General features: G+C 36.1%; 2 protein-coding genes across 2 annotated transcripts; one reads left to right on the forward strand and one right to left on the reverse strand.

Annotated features, from left to right (window-relative positions):
• Window positions 1–273: 273 nt before the first annotated feature.
• LOC140058802 (ADP-ribosyl-[dinitrogen reductase] glycohydrolase-like) lies at window positions 274–5697 on the forward strand. The gene is made up of 8 exons (XM_072104543.1): window positions 274–448; window positions 751–946; window positions 1233–1379; window positions 2276–2419; window positions 3795–3949; window positions 4108–4273; window positions 4574–4732; window positions 5037–5697. The coding sequence occupies exons 2-8, from the start codon at window positions 794–796 to the stop codon at window positions 5205–5207; spliced, it is 1095 nt and encodes a 364-aa protein (XP_071960644.1). The 5' UTR covers window positions 274–448; window positions 751–793; the 3' UTR covers window positions 5208–5697.
• Window positions 5698–5700: 3 nt separating this feature from the next.
• On the reverse strand, window positions 5701–12108 carry LOC140058803 (non-structural maintenance of chromosomes element 3 homolog). The gene is made up of 8 exons (XM_072104544.1): window positions 11984–12108; window positions 11394–11550; window positions 10622–10814; window positions 10054–10136; window positions 7550–7598; window positions 7402–7464; window positions 6758–6872; window positions 5701–6075 (listed from the first exon to the last, which is right to left on the reverse strand). Exons 1-8 carry the CDS (start codon window positions 12029–12031, stop codon window positions 5968–5970), a joined length of 816 nt encoding a protein of 271 aa, XP_071960645.1. The 5' UTR covers window positions 12032–12108; the 3' UTR covers window positions 5701–5967.
• Between the last annotated feature and the right edge of the window lie 8 nt (window positions 12109–12116).

Raw genomic sequence — 12116 nt, forward strand, 5'->3', positions numbered from 1 at the left:
TGTGTTATGCGCATTTTTATCCAAACCAAGTTATTTTTTTTTATCAATATTTTTTTTATTAATATTTATATCACAATATCAGAGTATGATTATATACTGAGCATGCATCTAACTAATAAATTAGAGAGTTTCTATATTGGTAAGATATTACAGTAGTGTTACTCTTTTCTGACCTTTCTCTCACAAGAAAGGATTATAAGTTGCTGAAGTGAGCCCTCTAACGGTTGGAATAAACACTTAGGCTTGGTTTATAAGGTCGTCTGGATATTTAAGACTACACCATAATAATGATTTGACAGCAAAATGTAATTTCTATTTTTAACCGTTACTTTTCTGTAAGTAACGTTATTTATAAAAATCTGATGTTGGCTTTCTCAAGATTTCATTTAAAATAAACTACAATTGTACAAAAACGATTATTACAGAGTAGGTCTACGATACATTGTTGGTAAGTTTTAACTTTGATTTTTCTAACCCGCTGCTGCTGCACAGGAAGTGTACAGTAAATAGTAAGTACACTGTATAAATAATCATGGAGTTAAAAACTCCCTGGTATAATTTTGTACTGTAACTGTATTTTAGTGTCAGGTTCCTTCGATCAACAAAACTAATCAGTGACTATTAATGCTAAAGTGCAATAGATACAAAAATATATAGAATTGTTTTACAACTAAAATGCATATTATTTACAATTATTAAATATTATTATTAAAAAATGGGTTTTGCTCATTCTTAATGTTGCTATTTTAGCACTACAGAACTGGCTGGAAATAGCGGGACACAATCTCTCAATATGGGACAGCAGCAATCGAGTTTGTCTTACAAGACAGATTTGGAAAATAAGGAACACCTCAAGGACCACATCTTAGGCGCAATCTACGGCAACTGTATCGGCGATGCTATTGGACTACTCACAGAATTCATGACAAAGGAACAAGCAGAACAAGTAAAGATAAAAATACTGCAGTAACTAGTATTTGTAAAAGGGGGTGATTACTAATATTAATAATGTAAATGAACAGCATGACAAATGTTCAAATTAGTAAAAATTTGGTAAAATTCCTTCTTTAAAAATCCAACATTTAAAATTCCTCCAAAGTAATCAAGAAAATGTGTTACAATGTATGAAATAAAAAATACTCCTTATTAAAATTAATTTGAGCTTAAACTTCTAAAAATTAATTTAAAATTACAAAATCGGTTGAATGAAAGTAAATCTTTAATTTCAACAGAATTATACAAGGCCGTTGGAGTACACGTCTAAGACATTGATACCAAAACAGTTCATGCATCAACACGTGTTCCCAGTAGCTGATTGGACGGACGACAGCGACCAAATGATCCTAATAATGCATTCATTAACATTCAATAAAGGAAAGGTAATAACAAACCTAACAGAAACATTCATAATAAAATATATAATAATAATAGGATTGTATTCTCAGATATATTATATTTCACTATAGTATCTCTATAGTATACTGTACTCTATATATTGAGACATTATAATTCTTCTAATTTCATTCATCTTCAATAATGAAGCACCTACTATTCACAGGCGGCCCATAGACAGGGGGTTATGGTTTGGGTAAACACCCTTTTACAGTGAACCCTCCACCATCCCCAACTACCCTCATCCCTATCAAAAATCTACACAATTGGTGTTACAGATTGAATACCCTACAGTAGAATATATTACTAGTAGTAATAATTAGACAATTGGTGTGCATAGACTATGGTACGTCTTACTAACCCTATCCATATCTATAGCAGCGCGCGTTCTCAATTCATAGTACGGTAAGCTGGCCCATAGAACCATAGGCACAACCCCCCTCTAAACTAAACAGATCATTAGATTTGATGATGTTTGTAACGTCAAAATTTATGATAAGGTCATTGCCATAATGAAAGATGAGTCATCCACTCTATAGTGATTTTCAATGGTTGAGATCTGGAAGGCGTTTGAGGGCTACACGCTGTAGAACAAAACGCTTCCTTAATTCTTTTGTTCCGTACTCAATTAGACATTTTAATAATCGTTGTTAAGTCGTTGAATTTTGTTGCTATGTAATTTTATTGTATTAACCTTTTAACTTTGAGCAATTGTATGTCACATGAATTTCCGTATGGACAAATAAAATGAACTATAAACTCCTCCCCACCCTTGTCAGATCCTGTCTATGGATGGGTTTGATTCAAATCACAGATGGTATTATTAATGACAAGAATGAATATGAAAATTAAACGATATAACTGTTTTATCCTATCATCATAGGCTGTTGCTATAGACTTTGCCAAAAGGTTAGACGACTGGGCAACAGATGGCTTTAAGGAGTTAGGAGACACGTCAGGAATGGGCGTTGGTAGAACCACCAACATGGTTATGTTCCATGAGAGTTTCCTTACTAATCCTCACAAGGTTAGAAACAAATTCGTTTTTAGATGGGAATTGGGAAGACGGGATGTCTAGAAAACTCAGATCTAGCTGTACATTATTTATTTACTTCATACACATCCTACAGTGAGCACAAACTCGTCAATGGATGTATCGTGCTTATAAACTATTAGTTACTATATATCTCGTTTGAGGCTTAGGGAGTGGAGTAGAAAGAGTTGTGAGTTACAACCCTGGCACTAGGTCAAGATTGAAGGCAAGCACATTAACCACCAAGCTACAGCTCCACTAATTAGTCATTAATGTCATCAGGCATATCAACATGGTTCATAAAATAGATAATAATAATAAAATTAGAAATTTAGGGAAAGCTAATATTATAAAGATAAACTAGACAATTACTTCAATTGAAAACCAACCAATAAAATTGAACTGCTGAAATATTGGATTGCAGATCTGTTTATACTGTATGTTGTTACACATGCTGGCTTTTAGTTTACCTAATAAAATACCTGCTGCTCATATCTTAGTATTGTTATAAACAAAACATTAGTTCTTACCTTATACTCCTCTGTAAGGGTAAGTCTTGATGTATTATCCAGTTAAAGTATTATCCAGTTAAAGTATTATCCAGTTAAAGTTATCTAGTTAATGTTATCCAGTTAATGTATTATCCAGTTAATGTATTATCCAAGTAAAATATTATCCAGGTAAATTTAAAATGACAATGCACAGTACTGAATCAATCGCATTGTAAAGCGTTATCCTACCAGTTGACTTAAGTATCCTACCAGTTGACTTAAGTATCCTACCAGTTGACTTAAGTATCATCCAGGTAAAATAAAGAATGGTAAAAATCTACACATTGCAATGGCTTCCATTGTATGCAAGTATGTTGTCTTTCAATCTTGAATGCTCACCCTACCAGTTATAGGCCTAGTCACCGGCCTAGCTAGTCCCCAGCCTAGCTGGTCCCCGGCCTAGTCCAGGTAAAATTAAGATTGGAACAGTATATCACACATTACCAGTTTTAGTAAATATCCAAGACTGTACATCATATAATATCACTTCCATTTGAAATTAAACTTCTATGATCATCAATAATTTAACCCTCAATATTTGACAGTAAAGCTAGGCCATACCTCCATGGCTAGGCCTACATGTGCTCACAACAGCACAGCATGATTCTTGTTGTTCACCACTCAGCCAATCACAAGTCATTGTCATGGTTGATTGATTTCAACCCAATTTGCATAAACTTCACCTGTGTAGTTATATCTGAAAAGTGAAACTATTACAGAACACAAGAGGGCGGTATTTTTTAATGGATTAAAAATGATGCTCTTTTCTTTTTTTCATGGTATTATTTATTGATTGTTTTTCATTTTTATTTCTGCAGGCTGCAAAATCAATCTGGGAATTAAAAAATAAAAACATAGCGCCAAATGGAGGCGTGATGAGAACATCAATACTTGGAATATGTAACTATGGCAACATGGATGGTGTCATCCAAAATACTCTGGAAATTTGTAGAGTTACACACGCTGACCCACGGTAATTATGCAAATTAGCTTACCTAGGTTTTCTTTCTAATGTCCCTGTCCCCCTTTCATTTTAAATAAAATATAAAAAAAAAACCAGGATGGATATTTGTTCCTTTTCTATTGCTTTTATAAATAATTTAATTAAAAAAAAAAATTGGACTTTTACAGGTGCCAAGCATCATGTGTTGCTGTGACAACTGCCATAGCGATGATGCTTCAGGGAAAACACTTCAAAGACGGAAATTATGATGTCAGAAAATTGTGCGATGATGCGTATGAATACGCAAAAGCACAATTACCAAAACTAGAAAATGGAAAAGACAACCAAGATGCTGTAGGTATATTTATTGAATGTCATAATAAATGCAATGAAACATAATATAAGACAAGGTGCTCAACATTTAAGTAATACTAAAATAAGTATTAACATGTTATGACAAGAATGTATGTTTTGTATTGGAGGCAAGTGGGAAAGGGGAGGTGGTGACGACCGACGGGCTGGTTGAGCGAATCCTCCACTAATCTCTGGATGATTATCTTAATAGAAAATAGAATATACTTGTTGAATTACAATAGAGAGTACTACTACTACTCTGACCAACAAACTAAGAATATTGCTATGATTATTTTGTAGATTAATGAATTGAGAAAACACATGTTTGCCAGCTCACTTAAGGATCTAGAGTTGGCTAGGTCGTCGTCAATCGGCTACACATATAAGTGCCTTGGGGCTGGATTCTGGGGCTTGAGACAAGACAACTTCAGGGATGCTATTGAGTGTATTACAATGGAGGTAAGTCAAGTCTGTTGGTACAAATCAACACCATGGGGTGCCATCCAACAAACCTATTTAAACAAACATCTTTATTGAGCACCTTTAAGTCACTACTCGAAACTCACATTTTCTGATATTTTTGGCAGCGCCAAGAGCAATGACTGTTGGAATGGCGCTATATAAACCGAACGATTGATTGATTTGGTAGGCCAGAGATGCCAATACAGAATAAGAGACCTTTCCGTCCACGAGCTGGCATCTATTGACTGAAATGTAACCCTAAACAGTACTGTATTAAGTTTAAACATTTATTGTTTTGTAGGCTGGAGATGCGGATACAAACGGAGCAGTAGCAGGAGCCCTGTTAGGTTGTAAGCTGGGGGCATCAGGTCTACCAGCCTCGTGGCAAGATGAACTCAAACACAGAGAATGGTTGGATACTCAGATATTAAACTTTATCAAAGTGTGTAGAGTACCTATTAAAGTAACCTGAGAAACATAGTAAAACATGAGTTAGAATACATGCTAATGACATTAATGTGGCCAACATAAAGAAACATTAGAAATAAATGTGTTAGAATACAACTAAAGAATGCTAATGACATTAATGTGGCCAACATAAAGAAAGACATGAATGAGTTGGAATGGTAATATATTTGTTAAAGCATGTAGAGTTCCACATCGGAAATAAAATATAGTTCGAATATATCATGCTATTTTTTAACTAGGCTGCTGAAAACAAAATTGTATTGTATTCATAATTTGTAAATGAAATGAAACAAGGCAAGAAACGGGTTAAAGCTCATATTGAAAGCAAAAACTAAAAGTACTGCACACTTGTAACCACTCTGAATTGAACAATGTAGGGTTTTATGGTGCTTTAATTTATATTATTACAGATTAGATATGTTTCTTATAATATATACAACAAGGTTTTATTAAGTAATTTGTAATTTTCTTCCAATAAAGTAAATTCAGTACAATATATTGTCTACATTTGTTTTTATTATCTGAACTGTAAACTATAACTATAACACTTAATATAAAAACTGTACCTATTTTGAAAGCACTTATTCTTTATACATAGTAAATTACTTATGTTTGTTAGCACCATTTAAAGTATACACAATAGTATATAACAAAGTAGTTTATATAGTCTCTTTTTGCTTGCTGTACTGTAGAGGCTACACTTTACCTAACTACAGTTAAACTTTGACCTTTACTACTAACTCAATATCCCATCATGCTTTGCTTCATGTATTACTAGTTCCAGCTGTTTCCTGATCCTCTCTTCCACCCTCTGACCTGATCACCTCTCTGTACTGCGTGTTCCAGTTTTCTGGTCTCATGTTGCCATAAACCTGAAATCATCAGAATGCAACAAATTATGAAAAAACGCATAAAAATCTAGATAATTAAATTGAGATATTTTATTTATACTAACTGGGCGACCTCTTCAGTCAAAGACTGGTCTCCCAGAGGACCCATGATCAGTGGATGTGATGAACTAGTACACCGGTGTAACCCCCTAATCATCTCGAAAGATGTACTAGGTTCTGTAAAGTGCACATGAGCCAGAGGTGTACACTGGACATACGGTTTATAGTCCTTATCCGAGAAGACTCGTTCTACCACCAGAACTATAGAGTGAATGAGCCAGAGGTGTACACTGGACATACGGTTTATAGTCCTTATCCGAGAAGACTCGTTCTACCACCAGAACCATAGAGTGAATGAGCCAGAGGTGTACACTGGACATACAGTTTATAGTCCTTATCCGAGAAGACTCGTTCTACCACCAGAACTATAGAGTGAATGAGCCAGAGGTGTACACTGGACATACGGTTTATAGTCCTTATCCGAGAAGACTCGTTCTACCACCAGAACCATAGAGTGAATTAGCCAGAGGTGTACACTGGACATACGGTTTATAGTCCTTATCTGAGAAGACTCATTCTACCACCAGAACTATAGAGTGAATGAACCAGATATCAATGATTCTCTAATAAAGAGCATAAACAACCATATGTCATATATACATACTTTGCAGACAAAGTCTAGTATTTGGCGTTTAGAGATTTCCTTATGTGCTCGTAGGCCCCACCTAAACTCATGAATAGGGGTCTCTGAATTTGGTATCTTTGTATATTCCAAGTACCTTTAAAAAATAAATGAATAATTAACAGCATGTGATAGGAAATTAACCAATCAAATGGCCAGAATACTCTCAGGTGTGTTATAAAATGCACTAATGTGACAATAAATATAAAATAGAACGAATAATGAACATCATGTGATAGGAAATTAACCAATCAAATGGCCAGAATACTCTCAGGTGTTATAAAATGCACTAATGTGACAATAAATATAAAATAGAACGAATAATGAACATCATGTGATAGGAAATTAACCAATCAAATAGCCAGAATACTCTCAGGTGTGTTATAAAATGCACTAATGTGACAATAAATATAAAATAGAACGAATAATGAACATCATGTGATAGGAAATTAACCAATCAAATAGCCAGAATACTCTCAGGTGTGTTATAAAATGCACTAATGTGACAATAAATATAAAATATAACGAATAATGAACATCATGTGATAGGAAATTAACAAATCAAATAGCCAGAATACTCTCAGGTGTGTTATAAAATGCACTAATGTGACAATAAATGATCTTACATTTGTTTTGTAAAGTCAATAGTCAGGATCCTTTTCACATCGCCAAACACTTCGTGGTCTTTTCTATAAAAAAAAAAAATCAAAACAGTGTGTGTGGAATTTTTCTTTTTATATTTTACTCAACGCAAGTGATTGAAATAAAACTTACCCTTCATCACAATTAATATCTAGCTTCTGTAGAATGTGCCATAATAATGCTGAAAATAATAATAATAATAATAATAATAATAATGCTGAAAATCAACAAAAACAATTATAAATACTTAGGAAACTCTAGCTGTACCCGACAGTTTGTTGAGATAATCAATCTAGCTGCACCCCACAGTTTGTTGAGATAATCAATCTAGCTGCACCCCACAGTTTGTTGAGATAATCAATCTAGCTGCACCCCACAGTTTGTTGAGATAATCAATCTAGCTGCACCCCACAGTTTGTTGAGATAATCAATCTAGCTGCACCCCACAGTTTGTTGAGATAATCAATCTAGCTGCACCCCACAGTTTGTTGAGATAATCAATCTAGCTGCACCCCACAGTTTGTTGAGATAATCAATCTAGCTGTACCCGACAGTTTGTTGAGATAATCAATCTAGCTGTACCCGACAGTTTGTTGAGATAATCAATCTAGCTGCACCCCACAGTTTGTTGAGATAATCAATCTAGCTGCACCCCACAGTTTGTTGAGATAATCAATCTAGCTGTACCCGACAGTTTGTTGAGATAATCAATCTAGCTGCACCCCACAGTTTGTTGAGATAATCAATCTAGCTGCACCCCACAGTTTGTTGAGATAATCAATCTAGCTGCACCCCACAGTTTGTTGAGATAATCAATCTAGGTGCACCCCACAGTTTGTTGAGATAATCAATCTAGGTGCACCCCACAGTTTGTTGAGATAATCAATCTAGCTGCACCCCACAGTTTGTTGAGATAATCAATCTAGCTGCACACCACAGTTTGTTGAGATAATCAATCTAGCTGCACCCCACAGTTTGTTGAGATAATCAATCTAGCTGCACCCCACAGTTTGTTGAGATAATCAATCTAGCTGCACCCCACAGTTTGTTGAGATAATCAATCTAGCTGCACCCCACAGTTTGTTGAGATAATCAATCTAGCTGCACCCCACAGTTTGTTGAGATAATCAATCTAGCTGCACCCCACAGTTTGTTGAGATAATCAATCTAGCTGCACCCCACAGTTTGTTGAGATAATCAATCTAGCTGCACCCCACAGTTTGTTGAGATAATCAATCTAGCTGCACCCCACAGTTTGTTGAGATAATCAATCTAGCTGCACCCCACAGTTTTTTGAGATAATCAATCTAGCTGCACCCCACAGTTTGTTGAGATAATCAATCTAGCTGCACCCCACAGTTTGTTGAGATAATCAATCTAGCTGCACCCCACAGTTTGTTGAGATAATCAATCTAGCTGCACCCCACAGTTTGTTGAGATAATCAATCTAGGTGCACCCCACAGTTTGTTGAGATAATCAATCTAGCTGCACCCCACAGTTTGTTGAGATAATCAATCTAGCTGCACCCCACAGTTTGTTGAGATAATCAATCTAGCTGCACCCCACAGTTTGTTGAGATAATCAATCTAGCTGCACCCCACAGTTTGTTGAGATAATCAATCTAGCTGCACCCCACAGTTTGTTGAGATAATCAATCTAGCTGCACCCCACAGTTTGTTGAGATAATCAATCTAGCTGCACCCCACAGTTTGTTGAGATAATCAATCTAGCTGCACCCCACAGTTTGTTGAGATAATCAATCTAGCTGCACCCCACAGTTTGTTGAGATAATCAATCTAGCTGCACCCCACAGTTTGTTGAGATAATCAATCTAGCTGCACCCCACAGTTTGTTGAGATAATCAATCTAGCTGCACCCCACAGTTTGTTGAGATAATCAATCTAGCTGCACCCCACAGTTTGTTGAGATAATCAATCTAGCTGCACCCCACAGTTTGTTGAGATAATCAATCTAGGTGCACCCCACAGTTTGTTGAGATAATCAATCTAGCTGCACCCCACAGTTTGTTGAGATAATCAATCTAGGTGCACCCCACAGTTTGTTGAGATAATCAATCTAGGTGCACCCCACAGTTTGTTGAGATAATCAATCTAGCTGCACCCCACAGTTTGTTGAGATAATCAATCTAGGTGCACCCCACAGTTTGTTGAGATAATCAATCTAGCTGCACCCCACAGTTTGTTGAGATAATCAATCTAGCTGCACCCCACAGTTTGTTGAGATAATACATCTAGCTGCACCCCACAGTTTGTTGAGATAATCAATCTCTATTCATCTCATAATAAACAATACACAAACAAACAACAAATTTGAAGAAGATGAAAGGGACCTCCAGGGGCTTGTAATAGGAGGCCCACTAAAAACCAGTTACATTAAGATAATAAATAAAAACCTGTATAGACTAATAGACATGACAGGATAAAAAAGGTCTGCGCATTGTTAAGGAATACCATTGCCAGGAAAGACAAAAATTAGCGTTGTTAGTTGGTAGCTGTATGACATGAAGGGACACTTAGGGAAGATGAAAGAGAGACAGACAGATGCCTACACACATATTATGATCATAAATTGTGATCATGGACGGTTATTTGATATGATTGTGATCGTCTCTTACCATCTGTGATCACTTGTCCCTGATTCATGAAGATAATACTTAGAACAATTAAGAGTAGAGTCATTCGAGGTTCCTCAGACGACCTGCAAATATAAATAATAATAATAATAATAAGATTTATACAGCGCACATATCCACTAATATAGTGTGTAATAACTTGTGTGGACAATAACTTGTGTGGACAATACATACAACAACAACTTTCATCTTCCCTAAAGCTCTGTCTACACTTGACAAAAAAGTGTGAAGAGAGGTCTGCCCAAATATGGTAGTGATATGACATCATCATGTCCATATATGGGCACATCACATTTTTTTGTCACATATAGTTTGATAGTGTAGACAAGGCTCAGGTGTTCCTTCATGTCATACATACAGCTTCCACCAAATGGTGCTCATTTGTCATTTCACAACTGAGGCAGAGATGGAACAGTACACTGTGGTTACCCTCTACTCTTTCAAAAGATGAACTGTGTTCTTTAAAGTGCACACAAGCCAGATATACAATATATATGCTGTATATACACAGAAAAGTCAAATCATTTCCTTTTAAAGACTACAAACTTACATGTCAACAAAATCTGAATGCGTGTCTGCATCAAGAGTATTCAGCAGTATGTATACTTTGTTTTTAGTTTTTGTGGCTGTCAACTCCAACTCTGTAACCTCAAGACCAAACACATTCTTCAGTCGTTCTTTCGCTTGTCGAAATATTTCTGTGTATGCTTTACTGTTATCCTTTAACACATGCTTGTTAATATCTGTTGCAACAAGAAGTTATTCAATTCAATTCAATTCAAAGTAACATTTATTTTCTTCAAAATAAAACATTCAACAAAATGGTGTAAAGAAAGGTAATATGATTGAAGAAGGCATGATCAAAAAAGCAAAAAGCTTGTGACAGACATGCCTGAGCCATTTGATTGGAGGATTGTGGGTCACATGACATTCAATAACTACTCTATTGATTGAGGTCAAGAGTTCATTAGAGTGAATGATAAAATGTTCTATTTTCAGCTCATGAAATTACAATGTGAATTTATGAATAGAAATGACATATTCAATTTGAAAACCTCAAATAGATGAGTGGAATTTCCTTATAATATTAAATGGCAGGTGGCGCAATATTTTAGGTGTTGGAGTTCTGATCGTGGGGCCAGTTCTTGACAAATGCTTGTCGCATGTGGTAGAAGAAATTGTTAGTGACGGCCATGATAAGGTGGTGTTGGGACGGCCATATGATAAGGTGGTGTTGGGATGGCCATAAGGTGGTGTTGGGACGGCCATAAGGTGGCGTTGGGACGGCCATAAAGTCACGGTGTCAGTCTACATCTGTTTACCTGTTCTTTTAATTGGAATCTTCTTCTGTTCCATAATCAGCATATACTGAACCAGTTCGCTGACCATTTTGTTGATGACATCCTTGGACAAGTTAGCGGTTGCTTTTTGTGCTTGTGTCAAAGTCTGTGTCTGGCTTACCTCTTCCATATCTTCTTCCTGATATTTGAAAAAAAAAATATTTTAAAATGGATATTTGGTATGTGACCAAACCATGGCCTAGATTTAGGATATCACGGAGTTCCCTCTAGTCTATTCTACACACATGTTATATAATAATTAACATTATGACTAGGCCTAGCCTATACTACAGTCTAGCTAGATAGAGGCTCTGGGGCTGCCTACTCATCATGAAATTACATAACATAGCTTCTCTCTCTAGCTAGGTCTAGCTATCTAATCTAGGGCCCATCCAGGCAGGCCTAGAGTAGAGGCTTGCGGACAGGCCAGCAGCAGGGGGCGCGCCTAGCCTAGCATATTATTATAGTATACTAATACTATATAAATAGGCCTACTTACTTACATACTATACTACTCTCTATCTAGCCTCTAATACTATTCTAAAACTATCAACATTAAAATAATAACGAACCGAATCATCTTGAACAGTCACAATTCTTTTTCTTTGCTTTGAAGACATGATGATTCTTGTGGGGTTTTCCAACAAGTTTTTCGCGCGCAGAAAGAGAAAGGGCCTTCTTGTTGTTTTTAACGGTGACCCCGTG

Source organism: Antedon mediterranea, chromosome 9, assembly GCF_964355755.1.
Source record: "Antedon mediterranea chromosome 9, ecAntMedi1.1, whole genome shotgun sequence".
In the NCBI taxonomy this organism is placed as follows: Eukaryota; Metazoa; Echinodermata; class Crinoidea; order Comatulida; family Antedonidae; genus Antedon; species Antedon mediterranea.